Source organism: Melanotaenia boesemani, chromosome 9, assembly GCF_017639745.1.
Source record: "Melanotaenia boesemani isolate fMelBoe1 chromosome 9, fMelBoe1.pri, whole genome shotgun sequence".
Taxonomy (NCBI): Eukaryota; Metazoa; Chordata; class Actinopteri; order Atheriniformes; family Melanotaeniidae; genus Melanotaenia; species Melanotaenia boesemani.
In genome coordinates, this window is record NC_055690.1 from 27,712,029 (window position 1) to 27,732,855 (window position 20,827).

At 38.1% G+C, this 20,827-nt stretch overlaps 2 protein-coding genes across 5 annotated transcripts; both read right to left on the minus strand.

Moving 5' to 3' along the window:
• Nucleotides 1-1,032: 1,032 nt before the first annotated feature.
• sgcg (sarcoglycan, gamma) lies at nt 1,033-14,827 on the minus strand. 4 transcript variants are annotated; one of them, XM_041995809.1, is made up of 8 exons: nt 14,629-14,827; nt 9,207-9,401; nt 8,625-8,729; nt 5,998-6,085; nt 5,324-5,443; nt 3,526-3,598; nt 3,200-3,323; nt 1,033-2,385 (listed from the first exon to the last, which is right to left on the minus strand). In XM_041995809.1, exons 2-8 carry the CDS (start codon nt 9,399-9,401, stop codon nt 2,218-2,220), a joined length of 873 nt encoding a protein of 290 aa, XP_041851743.1. In that variant the 5' UTR covers nt 14,629-14,827; the 3' UTR covers nt 1,033-2,217. The 4 variants fall into 4 exon arrangements, with proteins under 4 accessions (XP_041851743.1, XP_041851742.1, XP_041851744.1 ...); XM_041995808.1 differs by having other exon boundaries at nt 9,207-9,408; nt 14,629-14,826; XM_041995810.1 differs by lacking the exon at nt 14,629-14,827 and adding an exon at nt 12,399-13,339 and having other exon boundaries at nt 9,207-9,408.
• A 3,115-nt stretch (nt 14,828-17,942) lies between these two features.
• Nucleotides 17,943-20,732, minus strand: rps25 (ribosomal protein S25). Its single transcript, XM_041995388.1, has 5 exons — nt 20,615-20,732; nt 19,597-19,686; nt 19,321-19,504; nt 18,102-18,200; nt 17,943-18,013 (listed from the first exon to the last, which is right to left on the minus strand). Exons 1-4 carry the CDS (start codon nt 20,615-20,617, stop codon nt 18,106-18,108), a joined length of 372 nt encoding a protein of 123 aa, XP_041851322.1. The 5' UTR covers nt 20,618-20,732; the 3' UTR covers nt 17,943-18,013; nt 18,102-18,105.
• Nucleotides 20,733-20,827: the final 95 nt, after the last annotated feature.

Here is a 20,827-nt window from a genome sequence, read left to right on the forward strand (position 1 = left end):
AGTAGGAGCTCATTTATGTATTTACCGAGTCAACATTGCTCATTTTTGACTTCTATTAGCACACGTGGTCATGTGATACTCACAGTTTTCATATTTCCTGGACCACTGCTGGCATATGTCATCAAATTGTTCAGCATTAACAGTAAAAAAAGCATCATAATTGGTTTGTTGTCAAACCCATTTTCTATGCCCACCTTTCCAAATAACCTCTGATGACTGACATATGTACCGCTTCTTTGCAGTTTCATGATTTTGCCAGCAGCTTTTGGAGGGCCTTGGTGATCCAATATAGCTTTATTGAATGTAACTAATATCCACTATTGTGTATACACTTAGAATTGATGCTTATAACTTATAACAGTCTGTACTAAATATTCCACAAAGTTTACTTACTTTTACTCTGCATGTGTGTTAATATATTATAAAGAACATCCAAGTGTCCTTGTACATTTAACTTTGACTTGGAAAATTATTACCATACATATTTTTGAAATATGCATACCACATAGGATTATAGACATTACTTTCTATGAATAAACACATTTTAGTACAAACATTACTGTTTTTCTTCTGAAAAGTAGTTGAAGCAGGGTGCACGCAGAGTCTCAGGAGGTTAAGGATTGGAATTACGTTGCTTTTAGGTTTAATTTTAATACAGCTCTGATATTATTTATTTCTTCTAAATGAAGATAACTTTGAACAAAAAAAGGAGATTAACTCTGGCACAGACAAGCAGACAGTAATAACTAACGTGTGTGAAAAGTTGCATGGACCAACCTGCTGCTAAGTAGAAGGTCTATTGATGCAACTCCAGAGCTTCTCCACTAGAGTGCATCAGAGCCATCCAGGTCACAGATGATGGCAGAGCCCAAATTTCATTGTACAGCAGAAAATAAAGAGTGGGACATAAAATGAACAGTCTAATAAAGGAACAGCCTTCCAATGTTTTATAGTTCTCTTCTGCATGTGATTCAATTGAAAAACACAAAAACGTTCTTTAGAAAACAGTGAACTCAGACAATAAAAGCATAATACAATTCTTTTTTTTTTTTTTTTGCAAGTTTTATTCAACATACAAAATGAATAAATATACATCACACACCATCAAATACAGTATCCCAGACCTGAGGTGAGAACCATAATCACTTTTATTAACGGTTACATTGTTTTCACAACTTCACAACTTTATAATTATATTAAAAATAGCTTCATAAGATAATGCAAAACTCAAAAACAGTCATTACAAAATATTCTCCTTTCAATAACTATTAGCTGAAAATCTCAGTTTTACAATAAAGGCAAATGTTCAATACCTGTCATGCATATTATTCTGAAAGAATAAATTCAAGCAAATCTGATACAAAAGGCAAAAGCAGTTTTTAAAATAATCACTTCACCTTTTTACTCAAGTATCCAAGACTTTGTCAGACTTGTTTTGCTTTAACTTTGCTGTGGTTTTGTTTTCTCAGTTCACATGCTGTAAGTGAGGTTATAAAACAAACTGACCAGCTTTCTTCCAAAAATACCACCCTGTCTTGCCACAGCATAAGCACATGCATATGATGGTCTCTAAAATAACACCACCAAGTATGAACAGATTTCTAAACTAGGAAGAGGACATGCCAAGTGTGAGACTGAATTACTGGCATTTTACAAGGAAAACTTAAAGCCAGTTAAGGTTGAAGCAAGAATTAGTTCTATTGCTTGTGCTGAGAACAAAATGACTACGATAAAGACACAAATATGCCAATATTTCCCAGTTTTCCCTTCTAGTTAAATAAGGACATGCTAAATTCTAAATTAACATCTAAATTTTCCAATTTTCCAAGTCCTTGATATGTGTTCATTCAGTTTATTGCACCACAAGATAATATTGCATAGGATGTAAGCCGTTACCAGCTCCTCATTGCCCAGCCATGATACTGTGTGTGTAAAAAAAATCCTCCTCAAAACTCTGATGCTGAAAGATTTACAGCCGAGAGCCAATTTGTTTCAGGTGAATAGTCAGAAGTACATAAATGCAACTGTTAAAAGATGTTTTTCCAGACATCTCAGACATGTATGCCTGTGGGCTGTTGTATTTCCACAAGTCTCCATGTGCCAGATCCACTGTGATATAAAGATTAAAAAGAGAGAAAAGAAAAACTTGTGCTTCATATTAACAGCAAAGATGCATCCTCAGATAGATGGAACTTTGATGACCTTGTCAGAGTCTCTCTAACACTCCTGATTATCACTGCAAGTAGAAGTTCTCCCAGCCTTGGACAGGAAGAGCTTTCCACTGGGACAGACACAGACCTCGTAGAGACCCTGAGCATTTCCAGAAACCCCTTCCTCGCTCAGGGGCAGGCTCGGCATCCGCACCGTCTCAGCATCCAACACCAGCTGCAGATCAGACAGCACGGAAAGCAAGAATGATTCAATTTTCCAGGGATCATTAGTCATTAAGCAGACATGACTTAGACACATGTGCATCAGGAGAAATAAAAAGTTATATTAATACTGAAACAACGCATTGCTCCATATAGAGAATATAAACAGAATGTGGAAGAAAATCTAATAAAAGTGAACAAGAAAATTGAAATAACTTGATTTTACCAAGGACATGTTCGATTTAGATTATCACTCATCTCCTTGCAAGAAAGAAAAAAAGATGGAGATGTGTTATACCCTGAAACTATGTTCTGATATTAATGCTCTGCTCTGCTGTGAGTACATTTAAAAAAGTCAGATGAGTGCATGTGATACAAAGACTGCAGTTCATCCAGTTTGCTGCACCACGGCAGTAATTACCAAAACTGTCTCTAAACATGTTGCATGGGAACAAACTGCTGCTTCAAAAGAGCCCAAACCACCGTAAAGTCTAATGAGAATTAACTTACGGTTCCCAACAGATGAGGATCCAACTGCTCTTTCAATTTGTTGGAAGTCCACAAAGCATAATATAAAGTAGAAGTGGTGTAACAAGCTCTCTGAGGTCCATCTCCCATGTATTTTGGACATAAATGTTCAATAGATGTAAAAAGCTGAGCTCTATGCACTATAGCTCCAAAATGCGACCACAAGAGATTACAGATGCATAAAGCAGCGCGTTTTCTAACAAAAGCATACTGTGTATATTCCCAGGGTGTCCTAAAGAGAGAAAAAGCCTGAAGATGGGGTGTAGCAGACAGCAGGAAGCATGAAGTGGTTTTCTTACTAGCCCCACACTTGACTGCAGGATAACGTCCATGTTGGAAGCTGCTTCAATGTTTCCAGCCAAGGCTTTGATATGAACTCCTTTTGGTGCGTTCATATTCAGAGAGCGAGTGGGGCACTCCAGCCTACAGAAACACATCTCAGCTTTAGAGACACGCCTGTGTGTCTTTTAACCAAATCTCATTCATAACTATAAAAAATTAGATAAATCTAGGATTCATTTTAGGTAAAAAGGTTGAGGTGTGTGGTAAGGCTTAAAGAGTTTGTACATTTTCAGTGAATATTGATTAATTTATCCAATAAAATTTAAGTTGCTGAATTGCTTACTTTAAGTCTTTTAAAACTTCAGATTTCAGCTGGGGCACCTCCACTGAATGCTGGAACAGAGCTCCCTCAGGACCTGATGGACAAACACATTTACATTCAAACACATGAAGCGCAATACATGTTTTTTTTTTTATTTATTTGTAAATTCATTAAGGAAGATATATTCCCAACATTTAATCAGTCTAATTCCTGTTCTTTAAAACTATCATGCTACAACCTCCCCATCTCCACAACCTCATCTGAAGCATCCTCTACCTCCTCCTGTTAATGATGGATGATTCTAACATCAAGAATTCAGGAGCTCCTTTTAACCCCCTTCCTCTGCTCTACTGAGATTATTTGTCAGCATCTAATCACATAAATTCAAATCTTTTACATCATTAAATTTTCCTACATCTTTTCAATTGATATCTTCTTATTGAACAACAGTGTGAGGTCTCTCATTGGCAGACTGACCGGGCAAACATATGCTAAACATTTTTAACAAGAGTCCAAGTTTGCTGATCTGCTCTGTGTTTTCCAGCATTCCACTCGTCTGCTATCTAGCAGTCAAAATACACTGACTTCATTTTCAAGGCATCAAAATTTGGATGAAAATGTCTACTCGACTGTGTTGCTCAGAACAACAGAAGTGTTAACAAAGATGTAGACATCCATGTGTAAAGCTTATTTTTCAAATAGGGGTAGTCTGTCTGCTTAGTTTAACCTTTGTAATTGAATTAATCCCAAAAAAGAGACATGGATACAGATTGAGGATGAATGCTAGGCAACGTCATTTGGAGCCATGTCTGAAGAATGTAAACACAAACTGAGTATAGGAGCATTTGCCTCAAAAATGTGGGAAAACAGCTCCTTCACTGCTGCTGCTTGTGCTCTGTGTATCAAACTGACCCCAAGCGATATGAAGCTATCAGCTGACTCTGTTCAGCATTACTCAGTCATCACAGTGTGAGGACAGTAGCACACACCACCATCAACAAGCAAACTGAGAGACTCAGAATACAGGACAGAAATATGTGAATATATTTACCAAGCATCTCTTTTCTGTGCTATATGTACTGTGTAGTATTGTAATATAATGTGTCACTTGTTGGCTCAAAAGGGTAAACTTTCCCTGTGACTGATCTTGCTGCCTGTGGGGTTAATGCTCACATGCATAGATAAATGGTAAATGGACTGTATTATACAGCTCACATGCATAGATAAATGGTAAATGGACTGTATTATACAGCTCACATGCATAGATAAAAGAAGTCATTGATTCAGAGCCAATGCATTTAAGTTCTATTAGATGTGTTTGGAAAAATAATTCTGCAGCAAACCAGCTGGAACAAAAACATAACTGGACACAGGTTTATCACAACAGGATGCTGACACATTAAATCCAACCAATCCAGAGTTTGTACATTCACCCTTTTGAAAATAAGTGGACTCTGTTTAAAAGAAAAAACAATACTTAAAATCAATCTGCCAAAATGCTTCCTAGTGTTCATTTTTTTTGTTGTAAGATCTTTGTGTCCCCCCGAAAGACTAGTTCATTACCAAAAGCTAAATATTTACTTTAATACCGATGTGCACGATCTGTGCTCTCAACCATATGACACAAATAATGAATATAAAAATGACTGAATCTGGCTTTGTCCTTGGTTTCTGGATTGGTGCACAAGGATGAGCCTTCATACCAGACCTCTCCTGTTGATTTCACATCTGTTGTCAGAGTTATCTTTTTCCAAAATGATGCCACAGACAGGTGTGTACTGTGTCCAAGAAAAACAGCACGTAACATTGACGGGTGTACCTGTGACTCTTAGTTTGTCTGGTCCGATCACAGTCTGGTCGCCATCTGCGCTGAACAGCATGTTGCCATTGTGGGAGTTAATGAGCAGATTTTGAGTGTGTCCCTGAGCCTCTTTTGGGACTGTAATGACAGCAACAAAAAGAAAATAATACATAAATAAGTTGTCTTTATAAAAATCTACATTCTTCTTATGGTGAATTATACCTCGTGTCAGGTTATTTGACCTTGCACAGTCTTCCCTAACATGCATTTCATTTTTATGCTCATGCAGATCATGCAAGCTCTGCTTTTTACAGCTTAATGATCAAGGACATATAATGGCATGGGGAAACATGGTAATTAGTTGGGTCATTTGCTTGTCTTTTACTTATGACAAAATACCCTGGTGTGAGCCATAAAAGATGTACAAATATGACCCTCCACAGGCCTTGGGGCCTCTGGGTCAGACAGAATGATTCAGAAGCAGCTGCAGATAAAAGAAAGCTGCATGTGATGGATTTTAAATGGAAATCTAAGGGATTATAAATTGAAATATGGCCTCTTGTCACTGTTAATGTAGGATGAGGGATCCCCTCAGGACAACTACATGAATGTCTTTACTATTGCCCTCATACATCAAATGGATGTAAGGCGTGAAAGCCATTATGTGTCCGTGTGGACATGTGTCTTCTTACCCACAGATATCCGCCCTGTAACATCACCATTCTCATTTCGAGCATTAAGGGAAACATTCTCCGACGAGCTTGCTACAAGCGAGGAGTCCTGTGGGGAAAAAATAAAAGAAAACTGACACATGTGTGTCCGGTTCAAATCTTCCTGGTGTGAATCTGCTACAGAAAAATGACAAAATGTACATTATTCTGATCATACAAAACCATATTTAAAACTTGGTCCCAATGCTGACAGCATTGCTCTGCAGGCAACTCTGCTTACTGGCCTGTTTAGTTTAGACTCTAACACTAAAACAGCACATTAAAGGACTGTCAGGACATCTGCGGTATCCAGGGGATGATTCCTGATGATTTGCAGGATTCACTGATTTTTTCCTCTAGCATGAGGGTGATATCCTTGATGTTTGCTGACATACAGTATGAAGTCATGTTGGATTATGGCCTAAGTCTGGTTGATGACATTCCCATCAGATGTTATTTGCTGTGTTCAACATCAAATTAGAGATCAATGACATTCGCCTTTGCTAATGCTAACATACGTGGTATGTCACTGAGGTCCATGCAAGCTTATCTCCATGCCGCTAACTCGCCCTGGAACTATAATTTGTAGTGGTTTCTATTCTGGTAAGTGTCTTTTATAAAACCTCTAAAAAGTGTATGCAGTCTGTCTGAGTTGAAAAGAATCATTTGAGTTGAGCTGAGTGAACAGTTATTTTATTATTTTGCTACATTGTTGATGTTGTTTTTTTTTATTTAAATTTCCCAGTTCTGCAATTTAGTTGGTAAAAAAATTTGTTTTATTTAATAAAAATCTTTGTACTGTGTTTGATTATCATCACAATCATGATAAAAAATCAAAGCAAAAAGTATCAGTATTGGTATCAGCATCGGTATTGGCGATACTTGCCCTGGTTTTACTTGATATTTTGATACCAAAATTGGCTGTTTCGCCCTACTTCCAACCAGTCACACTGTCACTTGCTTGAAGTCATTGGTAACCTATAGATTCAGTGTTATCCATTGAATTCCTTAGATAACTCATCTAACACAAGCTGGACATGATAAATAAATTTGTATGTTACTCAGTCTCCCTTCTAGGTACCTACACCTACACATTATAGATGATTGGAAAGCTAAGATTCTTGAGATCTGAATGATGTATGTCAGTCCAGGTTAAAATCATAATAGTAGATTCAGTAACCACTTATTTTAGAGTAGTTGCAAATGTAATTTAATTTTGAAGCCATGTTGTACAACAGTGGCAGATGATACTGCAACATGAACAACCCTGTTACATCAGCAAGGCTTCAGTAAAAGTAATTCAGTAACATAGTTGGTCTACAACAAGTGTCTTATCCATAAAAACCTATCTTAGGCACAATTTTAAGGGGCTAGGCTGCTTTTTATATATTGGCATAGTATGAATAGAGTTATTCTAAGATGCACATCAGTATGTATGTGTGTGTGTGTGGGGGAGAGAGAGAGAGAGAGACAGAGAGAGAGAGAGAGAGAGAGAGAGAGAGAGAGAAAACAATTCTGTAGCAATGCCATAAAAAACATTTAAAAGTTTGAAGCCTATGCAACATTACAATGTATGATCCTTCATTTTTGATATTCTGGCTCCTGTTAAAAGGTACATTACATTTAACTACCATAAAACACATGAGTATCGTAACCCCAGCTGAACTAACTGAATTGAACTGAAACATGCTTCTTCTTGTGTGGAAAAAATAACCAAAACATTTTCACAAGACAAACTTTTTCTTCACAAAATGTAAGTAATCTGGTTTATACAAAGAAAAACATGTTTTATAGTTATGAAGACATGCTTATATACTGTATATATACTCAGTTCTGTTTCACTAGGGCAGCAATCCTATAGGATATCAATGTGTCCCTGCTTCAACACACCTGACTCAAATTAAATGGATCCAACATCCTTTGAAGTTTTACACAATGGCTCTTCCATTTGAGTGAGGTTGGTTGGAGCAGGGAGACATTGAAAATCTGCAGGGCTGCTGCCCTCGTGGGATAGAACTGAGTAGTGCTGCATTAGAGAATATGTCCATCCATAAATGAGGATTACATTACCTTTTAAATGAGGGCCATGAAGTAGAAATAAAATGCTTTTAAAAATGGCTGCTATGAGTAAGAAAAGTCATAACATGTAAACAACTGCAGCAAAGTGTTCCCATCTGCTGTTAGCAGGCAGGCCATAAACTACTCCCCACCACAAATATCCCTGAGGTTAATGAGGAGCTGAGCACTCCACCGCGTGCACTGTATGGGACTGCCAAATCCAGTTTGTTCTAACACATCCCTCTGAATAAAGAGAAGGAAAAATACAGTCAAAAATATGCAGCACGCTAAGATTTGGGGCAGAACTGCGTGAGTGCCAACAACAAATTAGACGAAAGTGATAACAGCACATACCCCTACACATATCCAAGTCACGCACAAGATTAAAGTTTGAATACAAAAAAAAAGGAAAACCCTGGATGAAAAATGACCCGGCTGTAGAGTAACACTGAGCATCATCAGTTTGAAAATGAACTAGAAAGCAGAAGGTAGAAATGTATAAGACAGCAAGCAAGAATGTGGGAAGAGGACAATGTTTTTGATTATCCTACTTCTCTGGAATGGATCTCCTCAGCATAAACAGGGAAAAGAAACTCAGACTCGCCCTCCTCCAGCTTGACCCCATCATGGTGTACTTGCAGGAGTCCCATCCCTTCCTACAACCAGACCAAGACAGAAATGAGAATAAAAGGTTTAAAGGACTATATTTACCTGAAACTAACTAACATTTTTGTGGAACATGCATCTTGTAATGATCCTGGCAGCACTTTCTAACTATCCTATTATAAACCACTTGCATTCGATTCTTAAGAAGGCTCTTATTAGATTGTGTGTCTGTAGGCGTGTGTATGCCTGTTTGTTGTGTCTCTGTTTCTGCATAAATCCAATGTTACCATCTTGATTTGAGACAGAAAACTGACAAGACTCCTTGAAATAACAGATAAACTGCCCTGTTGATACACCATGTACCAGCTAAAGACGAATAATACAACTTCTACAGCTAACATTAATCATAATAAGCAGGTGTAACTGTGTTATAGAAATGCCATGGATCATTTAGAGTTTATACCAAATAAAAAAAAAAAAACATGAAAGAAAAGAGTTATCTAGTCTGAAATGTAAGCCATGCGCACCGTGTTGAACCACATCACCCGAAGGATCCAGATGGTGAGGGCAAAGTTTACCACCAAGATGACGATGAGCAGCAGCACAAAGAGGTAGAGGCAGCGCTTCCTCCAGCCATAGATGCCGATCTTGTAGACATGGTCAGGCACGGACCTGGGTGAGCTGCTGCCCTGGGTGGTGGTGACATACTGCTCCCGCACCATCTGTTGGCTGAGCACAACACATGCTGACAGATATGCAGGCAACAGAAAGCAAGGCTTCTTGGAATACCACATAGTTGGTGCATATCAAGGATCAGAGAGAGAAGGCCATAGAAATCATGACACTAACCTACTATATCACTTTTTTAAAACAGCTTAGTGAACCTACTGGGAAAATGCTTAGATATTACCATTTCAGTTCAGTCCTTTGTCTTAATCATCAAATCTCAGACTCCTTATCTGGACCTTAAGTGAAATATAAATGGGCTGATGAAGCAGAAATCCATGTCCCCGGCTCACTAGTCTGGGAAAACGTCCTTGATTCAGAAGTTCAGACAGCCCTCCATCAATGTTTTGCTCAAATAACACAATAACCTCGGAAATCTGTTGTTGTAGCAGCTAATGCTATCATTTATTCTATTACAAAGCTATACCAACAAATATTAGCTGAGCTTGCTGACAAGCTAGTTTTAATGTCAGCAGTTTGTTTTTCTAAAAATAAAGAGGCTGACAGAATCTGTGGCATGATTTAAAGATTGCTGAACACCAGCAGAACCCATCCAACTTGAAGGAGCTGGAGCAGGAATGGAGGGGGGGACCCCAGTGGCTACATGTACCAAGCTCACAGAGACATATCCTAAAAGATCTGCAGCTGTAGTTGCTGCTGTGGTTCTAGAAAGTACAAACCTGAGTGTAAAAAAGTATGCATGCACTTTTAGTTTCTCATTTTAAAAAAACAATTTATTTTATTTTATTCTTTATTATTATTTTTTTTATTACTATTCAAATTTTTGTTATTCATTATTTCACTTTGGTCTATTTTTGTAGGTTTTTTTCTTTTTATATGAAATCCCTAAAAGAAAATCCACAAAAATTACAAGTTGTAATGCAAGAAAAAAAGTACAAGGTTAATACAAGCCACTGTGATTGAATAATTACTTTAAACTTGCATGCATAAACTCTTTGACAATTTATCATTTAACTGTATATTATAATTATACAGTTATACAATAGGCTAATATTAAACTGTATTTTAGAAAATCCTTTGGGGGAATAATACATTTATATGTAATACATTTTTATTCTGTTCTTTGTTCCCTTTTTCTCAACTCTAGTGAGACGCACTGACTGATGGGTAATTTTGCTATCTGACTCACTGTGAAGTGATGAACCATTCAGTTCTTCCCCACAGTTCCCAATTCCCTTTGAACTGAGTGTTTCAGCTCTCCTGTGGTTTGGAGTCTTACTTAACATAGCTGAACACCCTGTACCGTCAACTTTCCAGAGAACTTCCCAGCAATCAGTATGCAGAGCCAGTTCTCAGAGCACTGTAAGAGAATCTGCAACAAATCTAGAAAATCATTGTACAGATCAGTGGGGCTGGAAAAATGCAGTTAAATCTCTCCTTTTTTTTCCCCCCACTGTCAGGAAATTTTCCATTTTCCTCCCTGCATATGCCCTGCCATGTAACCAGTTAGACTTATTATACCTAAACTAAGCAGCTGCTTGTTATTCAAACACTTTTGACCAATCAGTGAAGAAAAGGCTCTTAAAGAGACAGAGGCTGAAGCTGGGTGTTTTAAATTCAAGATGTCAAGAGATACTAAAATACTGGACTATATGAGAGAAGTATAAGCAGCCTTCTAAAATCAAATCAGGAACATTATCCGTCTTAATGTAAAAAGTGTCTTTTGAGGTGTTTTAGCACAGAAAACGCAAAAACAGAAAATAAGAAAAACTATGTTTTTTCATAAATCATTTCATTTATGCACAAGTACAACTCTGCAAAATGAAAGCGTCTTCTTTATAATAATCTAAAAAACAAAGCCTGCATCGATAAATTACAGGAACATACATAAAATGGGTTAAAGAATGCAATTTCTCTACATGGTCACAGTGAGGTGCATGACACACTTAAGCAACAAATAATTTTCACCGTTGGTTGTAAGCAGCTTTAAGCCTGCAATCACAGTGATTAATAGCGCACATACATATTTCCAGAACACAAGCTTCCATTTTCAGAAAGGACTTTTTCTTTTCATTTATATATCAAATGCTTGTTTGAAAAAAAGATTTTCATAGGTTCATCTGCTACCATCTATACCTGTGGTTCTCAACCTGGGGTCCAGGACTTCCCAAAAGAGTCCCCTGAAGATCACAGGGGGTCCCCGAGGCTTGGAACATTCAGAGCCATTTCCATTAATTTACACACATTGTCCCTATTGTAAAAAAAAAAAAGTAAGTAAGTAAGACTATATATATATATATTCATCTTGATTTTATAAATATACCTCCCTAATGGTACCTCCGCATTATGCCCAGCTCATAGTGTGCAGTCTATGACTCATGAGCTCAGAGCTCATGCACACATTCAGTGAAAATGGAGATCATTGAGCCAATGGAAATCTTGACAGAATTTCCAGCAGTTTTTCAAAAGGAAAGGAAGCAAGGAAAATGCCACGTATTTAAGAGCGGGCAGTATTTCTGGTTACGCAGCAGCAGGCTATCACAGACTGAAACCCGGTGGATGCCCATTTCAAATCACACTGAGTATTATATGTTATAGTATAAAAGTCATTTTTTGTGTTCTTGTGACATGAAGGCAGAATAAGATCCAACTGTAGGGCCTTCAAGTTAGTCCTCAGGTCAGCACATTAGGATCATCTGGCACAGTGACAACTGGGAACCTCGAGGAGAGATTTCACAATGACAAGAAAATAGTGTGTGTCTAAGCACAGCAGAGCCAAATAGCTCGCAGAGCTAAAATAAGAGGAGCTGTGTCACTTTCTTTTGATTAAACTGTATTTATAACCAGAGATAGGCAGCAGGAAATACTGATGTAACTCAGGAGAAAGTGTTAAGAAAATGTCAGTTTTAAAATACTGACTCCACAAAACACTCAGAAAAGACAGATTGTCATTGTTCCTTTCAAGCCAGCACATCAATTTTCTTTTTTTTCTTTCTTTTTTTTTTTAAAATAAAACGTAAAAAAAGACGTACCTATCTTGTCTCAGTTGTATTTTCAAAACTTGACTGGGCCCAGTCTGGAGAAGCTACACTGATTTATATACAGTCCAGATGTTGCATCCTACTCGCACAGTAAAAAGTGTTTTCCATCATTTTAACGGAGACGTTTCTCAAACCAAAAAGTAATTCTTCTTCGGCACGAACAGATGTTCAACTGAGCACATCGTCCTGCAGTTGCTCCCATGGGCAGATGATGATGATGATACAGGTAGAAGGAAGCTGACAGATTCTGCATGCAGGGGCAAACTGTATAAACAATCCAAATAAGTTTCTGTAAATAATGAAAGTAAACACCGTTTTGCCCATACACCAAGGGGTGATGGATAAAAGCGAACGGGCTCACTGCTGCGCTCTGAGCTCTCTGAGGTCCAGAAGAAGAAGGCAGCACATGGCTCGTTTCTTGCTGTTTGCAGGAAACGATGAGAGCAGACGTGTTGGCGTAGGAAGCTGGGGGTGCCTGTATGACCAAATCTGCCTCTCCACAGGACCTGTCACATGGCCTGCAAGCCTGGCCGTGATGAATAGCCCCCATTTCACAAACAAGCAAATAAATGTTGCCTGCAAATAGGAGGAAAAAATGACTGTGATTTCTCCACAGGGGGAGAGGAGAGTGAAGCTTGATAAGGAATAACTTATGTGGAAATGCTCAATTTTCTTGGCTATATCTCATTTAATTTATATGTATTAATCGCGTGTGAGTCATAATGAGAAACTGAATCACAGCAATGCAGCAGAGCAACAGCAGCTTTTCACAACATGGCTTTAACTCTCCTGAGTGTGTGAACACGGTTTCACTTGAGTTTTAATGTTGGTGTTTCTTTTTTTTTTAAGTGAGTCCTCCACTGAGGCTTGAAAGAGTTGCAAGAGCATTTGTTTCAATCAAACTGACTCTAATATCCCCACACTGCATCTCTAAACAAACACAGACATTTGTGTGCTAACATGTTGATCAGTTCACACACTTTGGGCAACAGAGCAGTGAGCATGACAGAGCTTTTGCTTTGTTCATTGTGATGTTAATGAATTTGCTGTAACCCAGCCTAATTACTTTAAATTAAACACATTAAGAGGCCTCAGTACCTCAGCTGCACAGTGAGGAGGAGGCGGCTTTGAGGCTAGGTCTTTTAAGGCGCCTTTCGGCTCCAATTTCAGTCTTACCAGCAGCCCTTCAGCCACAGAATGATCCTTCCATAGCAACCCAAATAAACACTCCGCGAACAGCTTCACTACAAGGGAGCCAGGAATGTCAGTGCATGGGTTGTTATAATAGTTTTTTATTAAACATGTGCCTTTTTTTAAGCTTCATTACAACGGAAATGTGGGTGTTTTTTATGAGATTCAATATCCTGACTGAAAAAAATGTTTTCTTTTGCACAAGAGATGGATCAAAAAGGAAAATTGGTTCTTCAAAGTTAGTCTGACAGTTTATCCTGAGGCGCTCTGATCTCAAACAAGCTGTTGTCCCCCTTGTCTATCTCTATCTATGACCTCTGGATGAGAGTGAATACCCAACTGGACGAGTTAATGGTTCGTTTACAATCCACAGGGCCCAGTTATAATTGAGACTCCAGGTTTCCTACCAAGCCAGAGCTTAAACTGATTGCATGCCAAATGTTTCATCCAGTCAAAAGAGCTTCAAATTTGTTTTAGGTGGTGGATGTTTAAGAAGAAATTCTCAGAGGATCTGTGAGCACTCAGCTGAATTTTCTGCCTGTCTGTACAGTGAGTGGCCGGCGTCATGTCTCCACTCGACTGTGATGCCTTAACCTCTAAAAATAGGACACAGTAGTGTGAACTAAATTAAAAAACACACAAGGGAAAACAAGCAGACCCAAGCCCCTACCTAGTTACAACTAATAACCAATGATAAGACAGCAAAGTATGGATCATAACAAACATACAACATTACAGTTCAGTTCTTCTGCAGTTATTTTAGTATTCCTGCACTGTTGACCATGTATGGACAAAACTGCTGACAGCTGGCTGACTTAAAGCATATTTTCCAAATCCCAAGCAGCCTCTGTAAGAACTGGACAGTAGCCACGGCACAATATAAAACATAAAGGAAAAAAAAAAACAACTAAAAACATACACAGTAGGTGAAAGGTTACCACTTCAAAACCCTTTAAGTTTATCTTTAAATGAGGCTGTGAGACACAAGCGATTGCATGAATCTTCCTGAAAGAAAAGGCAAATTACTCACCGTTGTGCGTTGAGGCACGGCAGTCCTCTTTCTAAAGCAACAGTGAGCACAGCTCGAGCTGGTGCGAGCAGCTTGAGAGTCAGCGGCGCTTCAGCTCCTCACATGTCTGTCAGCCACTCAACAGCTGTGAGCCATAAATCCAGCGCTGGAAGTGACCTGACTGATCACCACGAGAAGGCGCTCCCACTCCCTGGCATGCCCTCTCTGACTCCCTCTGCCTTCTACACACATTTTATCATGACATCCAGAGTGTGTGTGAGAGATGGAATATGGAAAGAAGGGGGAGTCTCTCTCTCTTCCACACAAAACAGAGACAGATGTTTGTCATGTCTCACTTTCACAGCCAAGCCCAGATCTTGATGCATGAAGTGGTCTTCAGACAGCGCTGCCAGGTCACAGTCAGCAGGCATAGAAATATCAAAAAGGTGGAAACTGATATAAATAAACAGTATCTGAATCTTTCTTTAAAAAAAACTATAACAGATTTCAATAATATGCTTTGATATTATCAGAATATATGAATAATCAAGCAAAATCATATTCCACCCTAGTGAGAGTTTTCAAATAAACATAAGTAACAGGCAAGTCATGAGATATTTACACATTATTCCTGAGAACTCTTGTTTAAATACAAGAGAGTGGAACTCAATTGTGACAACAAGCAGAAATAGTCCTAATTTGGCCCTTAAGGCTCTTCTCAGTACTCTAATTTGTACCTCCTCATGTCCTCAGTCTTCCTGCTTATATCTGCACAACTAAACAAAGAACCAGTTGAATGGTTGAAATATCACCTCCTATAGTTTCCTCAGCATTTTTCCTTTATCTTGTTGGAAAATGTGAGGAACCACTACATGCTCAGCTGTGTTTCCCCACAGTAGCGAAACTTCAGCTCTTTAAAAAATATTCTACAAAACGCATTTCATACTTAAATATGTTGTCATTGCATTGCTTCTTTTAAGATATGTCATGATATTAATAAATTTAAAAAGGAAGAAAGAGTTAAAACATGCAATAAAAGTTAAAGATACTGTCACACCTGCGCAGCTCAAACTCACTAATTAACTCCAAATGATGCAACTGGATAAAAATAATTGAGTGCTGCTTTGAAAAATGCAGATGCAAGATAATGTGAGATGGAATCGTCTCTTTTCCTTTCATAAATGTCCAGTGTTTCCTGTACCTGTACTAAGGAAGAAGGAAGTGTTGACACTTGCATCCTTAGCGTTTGGAGTTTGACCAACTCTTTTCATTGCTGCCACTCAAATACTTCCATCTCATTCACTATTAGAAACCTTCCTAAACAAAAATGACTATTCCACCAAGACCTGAGTCTCAGTTTCTAAAATCAACCTTCAAAAGAGAGAATGGAGGATGGAGGAGGAGCTCAGAGAGAATACAAAGGTTCGTTCTTTGTAGAACCTTTTCCAGCACATGAGATGTATAAAGGGAAAATCCCTTGATTTCACACGATGAATAGAAAAAAAAGTTAATAAATTGTCATTAAGTCTTTTATGCTCATCGGACAGAAATGGTACAAATAAATCAGTGAGATACAACAAAGCAACGAACAGAAGCAGCTTTTCCTCAAGTCTGTTTAAAAAGAAAGCCTCATATTATCAAAAACCCATTTCCCCCAACTCCTCTCTCCTCGAGTCTCCTCCTCAGATCCCTGGGGGAGGAACTGAGCTGTGAGGAGAGGATTTGAGGATGTGCTAATTTAAAAATGGGATACAGAGCTTTACTTTTGAGCCTGATGTACAGATTTGAATTATAAGCACACACACAGCTTGTTTTCACTGCAGACATACAGACTTACCACTGCAGGAAAATCTTAGATAACATTAAATCTGGTTCATTCTGCTGAGGTGTATACTATGACCTGGATGTGCAAAACAGAAGCATCTAATTGGAACTCAGCCTTTGTTAATTTTGTTGCTACACTTGTTTTGGTGCAGATTGGTTTCATGTCATCAGCTTTGATTGTACCTTTAAAAGAAGTCTGGTATAAACAGACATGTATACTGAATTACTAAATATAGAACTCAGACACTTCAGTATCAGCTTAAGAGCCACTGGTGGAGACATCCGTGTAAAGACCAACACACCATCTTCTTTATTTGCTCTGAAGATGTGCGGTACATCCATCAGTGGTGTGAACCCTGCAGTTTGTTTAGCTGTTTTTGGTGCTTGAGGAGGTGCTGTATTGTGACAAAGGGATGGCTACCAGCATCCATCACAGAACTCCTTCGCACCATGTGCTCTGAGCAACAATTTGACATTGAAAATAGCTTCTTTATTTCAAGCCATTCTTATCAATATCTCAGGACCTTACACTGCCAGCAGCTTTTTAAAGACAAATAGAGGACATAAAGAATAATTTGAACTAAGTAAGAAGTGATCCTTCTTACCCTGAAAACAAGTCCAGATTGTACAAAGTGAATACAATCATCAGTATATCCATAACATCAGAATACATTAAATGAACTTTGAATGAATCCAGAAACAATTCATTACTGTATTTGTGTTTTAGCAGAATCTTAACATATTGTAATACTGCTGGGACTTTATCACAGTTATCAAAATGACCACATCTGTTATTTGTTCTTTAAAGATAAAATGTTCCTATATATCTTGAGTAAACACTCATATAGTACATCACACATATCAAGTGCTCCATTCGTCACACTGTCAGATCCGACCAAAAAATCTGCCACTTAAAATGTTTTTTTTTGTTCTTTGGACTTGTCCCAACTTTCTGGAGCGTTTGCCAGTGAATCACCCAGGATTCAGCTGCAGACCGGATACTGAATATCTAATCCTGTGCAAAACCATCAGTTTAATTATCTTTATACTCTAGATTCTTTTAATGAGGAACAAAGATATATTGTAATATTATTCACCATTTATGCTTTGTACAGTTTATATTTTAACTCCTGTTAATTAAATTATGCTGTATTTATAGCTTCTTATAGACTTATCTGTATTTGCTTTTGTTCTTAAACTGATCATTTTATGTTGTTTTTCCCAATTCCTTATTTACTGTTTATACTTGCCTAGGGCCTGCAGAAGCAAATTAGCATTTAGCCAACTCATATACAACATTTTATATATGCCAAATAAACATAAAATAAATTTTAAAATACAAAAACAAATGAGTGCATATGGGGAGTGCATCAAAAACAAGAGCAGATCAACAGACTCAGGACAGCAGGAAGCAGAGTATAACAGCCACCGGATTTATGCCGCCTCTTCAAAGTGAGGAAGTAATCAATGAACTTGTATGGACATGACTGATTACCAAAATAAAAACAAAGTTCATGTTTTGTCTTTACATTTTTATTACGCCTTTCATTACAAACAGCTCAGAGGAAACCAACAGGAGACCCTGCAATGAGAAAAAGAAATGCTGGTCAGAGTGCAGTCCTAACAACACTGTGTGGTGAAATGCATGAGTAAGCAGTCTAAAGCTGTACCTGATCATGCTTTCTCTGCTGCTGCCTCTTCATCTCCACCCTTGGTGTTACGTGTGTAAATCAGCTGTGCTCTGTGTTTGGACACCAGTTTGATCATGCCTGGAAGACAAATCAGGACAATCTTCAGTGAGCACACTCTCACTTAAACACATCTCCATCAATACATTTGCTCTTCAGTCTGTCTGAACAACAAGGCAACAGGAAAATGTGAAGTGGGCGAACAACTTAGTCCCAAAGCAGCAAGAGGTGCACACATCAAGACAGTGCAAAAACAGGTTGCATTAGGGTTATGCAGCTGATGCAGCCATAGCATCCAAAACAGACTGAAACCACAGTTTTAAAATTGTGCCAAAATTCAAATTAATTTCTGCACCAAGAATAGTAGAACTGTTTATATTGCAGTTCAAAGAAACCACTGTTTCTGCTTAAATGCATTTTACCCTTTAACAGTAAAACATCACAAAGCTGTAAGCATTCACACATAAAGCTAAGAATAAAAAGAGTTGGATGATTCATTTTTAAGAATGACATTTTTATTCCAGCTAGCAGCTGTTTTCAAACACAATCAGCACCACCATTAGATGAACATTTGCTGATGTGATGGATTGAAAGAACATCCTTCACTTATAAGTTTCTAAATAGCATCTGCTAGTGTGCGTCTTGCTTTGATCTATTATTCTAAATTTGAATAATTTCAAAGACAGGCTAAATGATTTCAAATGTTATGAAAAGTAGTCACGCTGGAGATTACCCACGCATATCAGTGTTAAACAAGAGATGAACCGCTGTAGAACAACTCGGGGCTGGATACGTGCAGTATGAGCATTTATGGACATGAGACACAGCCAATGAGTGATGTTGATGGCTCAGGGGCATCTTTGCCTAATGCTGCATTGGAATATTTTAGATAAGTGATATTATTGTTGCCATTTTCTAAAGCTAAACTCAGAACCTTATCCACTTTTGCCCTGAATACAAAACATATATAATCTTATGAATAAGCAAAAGTCAAAGAATTAGGTCATTATTTATAGATTACTAAATTTTCAGAGGCAGTACACACATCATCACAAACACATGCAGACACCTTATTTATTTTGCTTTCCAAAGTAGCTTTGCTCAAACAATAATTAAGCCAGTAGTACAATGCATTTGGGTGCTGCCCTGTGTGTTCCAACATGATCTATTAAAGACTTTAAGCTGAAAATGCAAGGCTCACCTTTGGAAAGCAGCTCCTGGAGGGCATTTCTGGCCAGTGAGCCACGAATCTTCAGCCTTTCTGACACAACAGCAGGGGTGATGAGCTTGTAGTTGGGAACTTCTTTGTACAACTTGTCGTAGGTTGCCTTGTCGAACAGGACCAGGTTGTTGAGCTTATCCCTCACTTTTCCCTTGGACCACTTCTGCTCATTATAAGATATTATTTATGAGACAATAATCCAGTAAGTGCTTATTGGAAAGGGTCAGTTTCAAATGACAATTAACCACTTCCTACCTTCTTCTTGGCTTTGCCTCCAGATTTGTTGACTGGATCCTTGTCCTTCTTGGACTTCCCAGTGTCCTTTTTCTTATCCTGCTTAGGAGGCTGGAAACAAAGGACATGAAATTATAGGCCTTCTACCTCACTTAACTCACCTGGAGTTGCATATGTGGCTTAGAAGAACACGCCATAATAAACACAAGGATGCGGATGCTTCTGAGAGGTGAAATTTAAACATAGACACTACTTCTTGGGAAAGCAAGTCCTTAAAGTTGAGATCAGGTGACTGGCAATACATCAGATTAATTACCCTTCCACCATATTAAAAAAAAAACACTGCCCCAAGAAGTTGATAATGGGCACATAGTTTAGTTAAGTTACCTTCAACATTGTTCTCTATTCATTAATTTAACTAATCACCAATTAATAGTTGATAAGTAGTTTTTAAAATCACAAAATGACGATTCACAGGTCTTTCAAAAATATCAGACCAACACTAATTATTGTACCTTATATGAAATCAAGAATAAAAATAAATGCACCACGAAAGATTTAAACACATTGGCAATAAATGAAACCGCACCAAATCGCAGAAATTTGATGGATCACATAATTTGGTGTTAAACCGGTATGGGACGGCCTTTTCTTGTCACGAAATCATCAGCAGGGCGTAATATTAGTGACTATTACCATATATTGCTTTATTTGTTTATTGTCATTATTATTATTATCGGAACATGTGCAGGTTTAATTCGATAGCAATCGGTTGTGTCAACTATTTTCAGCTTCGTAACTGTACGCACAATGTAGCTGAAAGCATGGGAGAATTAGCATACTAGCTACCTAGCTAGCAAGAAAGTTGCTAACTGCGTAAAATCCAACTGCTTGATTTCTTTACACTCTTTTAACGAAGTATGAAAACGCATTTCCGTCCAACCATTATCCGAATGAATATAACCTCCGACAAACTAACTTAAATGTGGGGGACAATTACTTGTTTTTATCATATAAAACGTGTAATAACTGTCCTCACCATGTTTCCTCGTCAAGATGTCGGAGCGAAAGGAAGTTCACCCGTGCAAGAACCCCTTAGACAACCTGTATATGCGGAAGTGGCATAAGGAATTTTGGGAACTTGAGTTTTCTACTGTTTTGTAGTCTGACTTTATTTTTTGCCTATTAATATCAGCTCGCCAAACTACTGTATATTCATTGGTGGGTCAGAAAATATCAAGACAAAGAATGA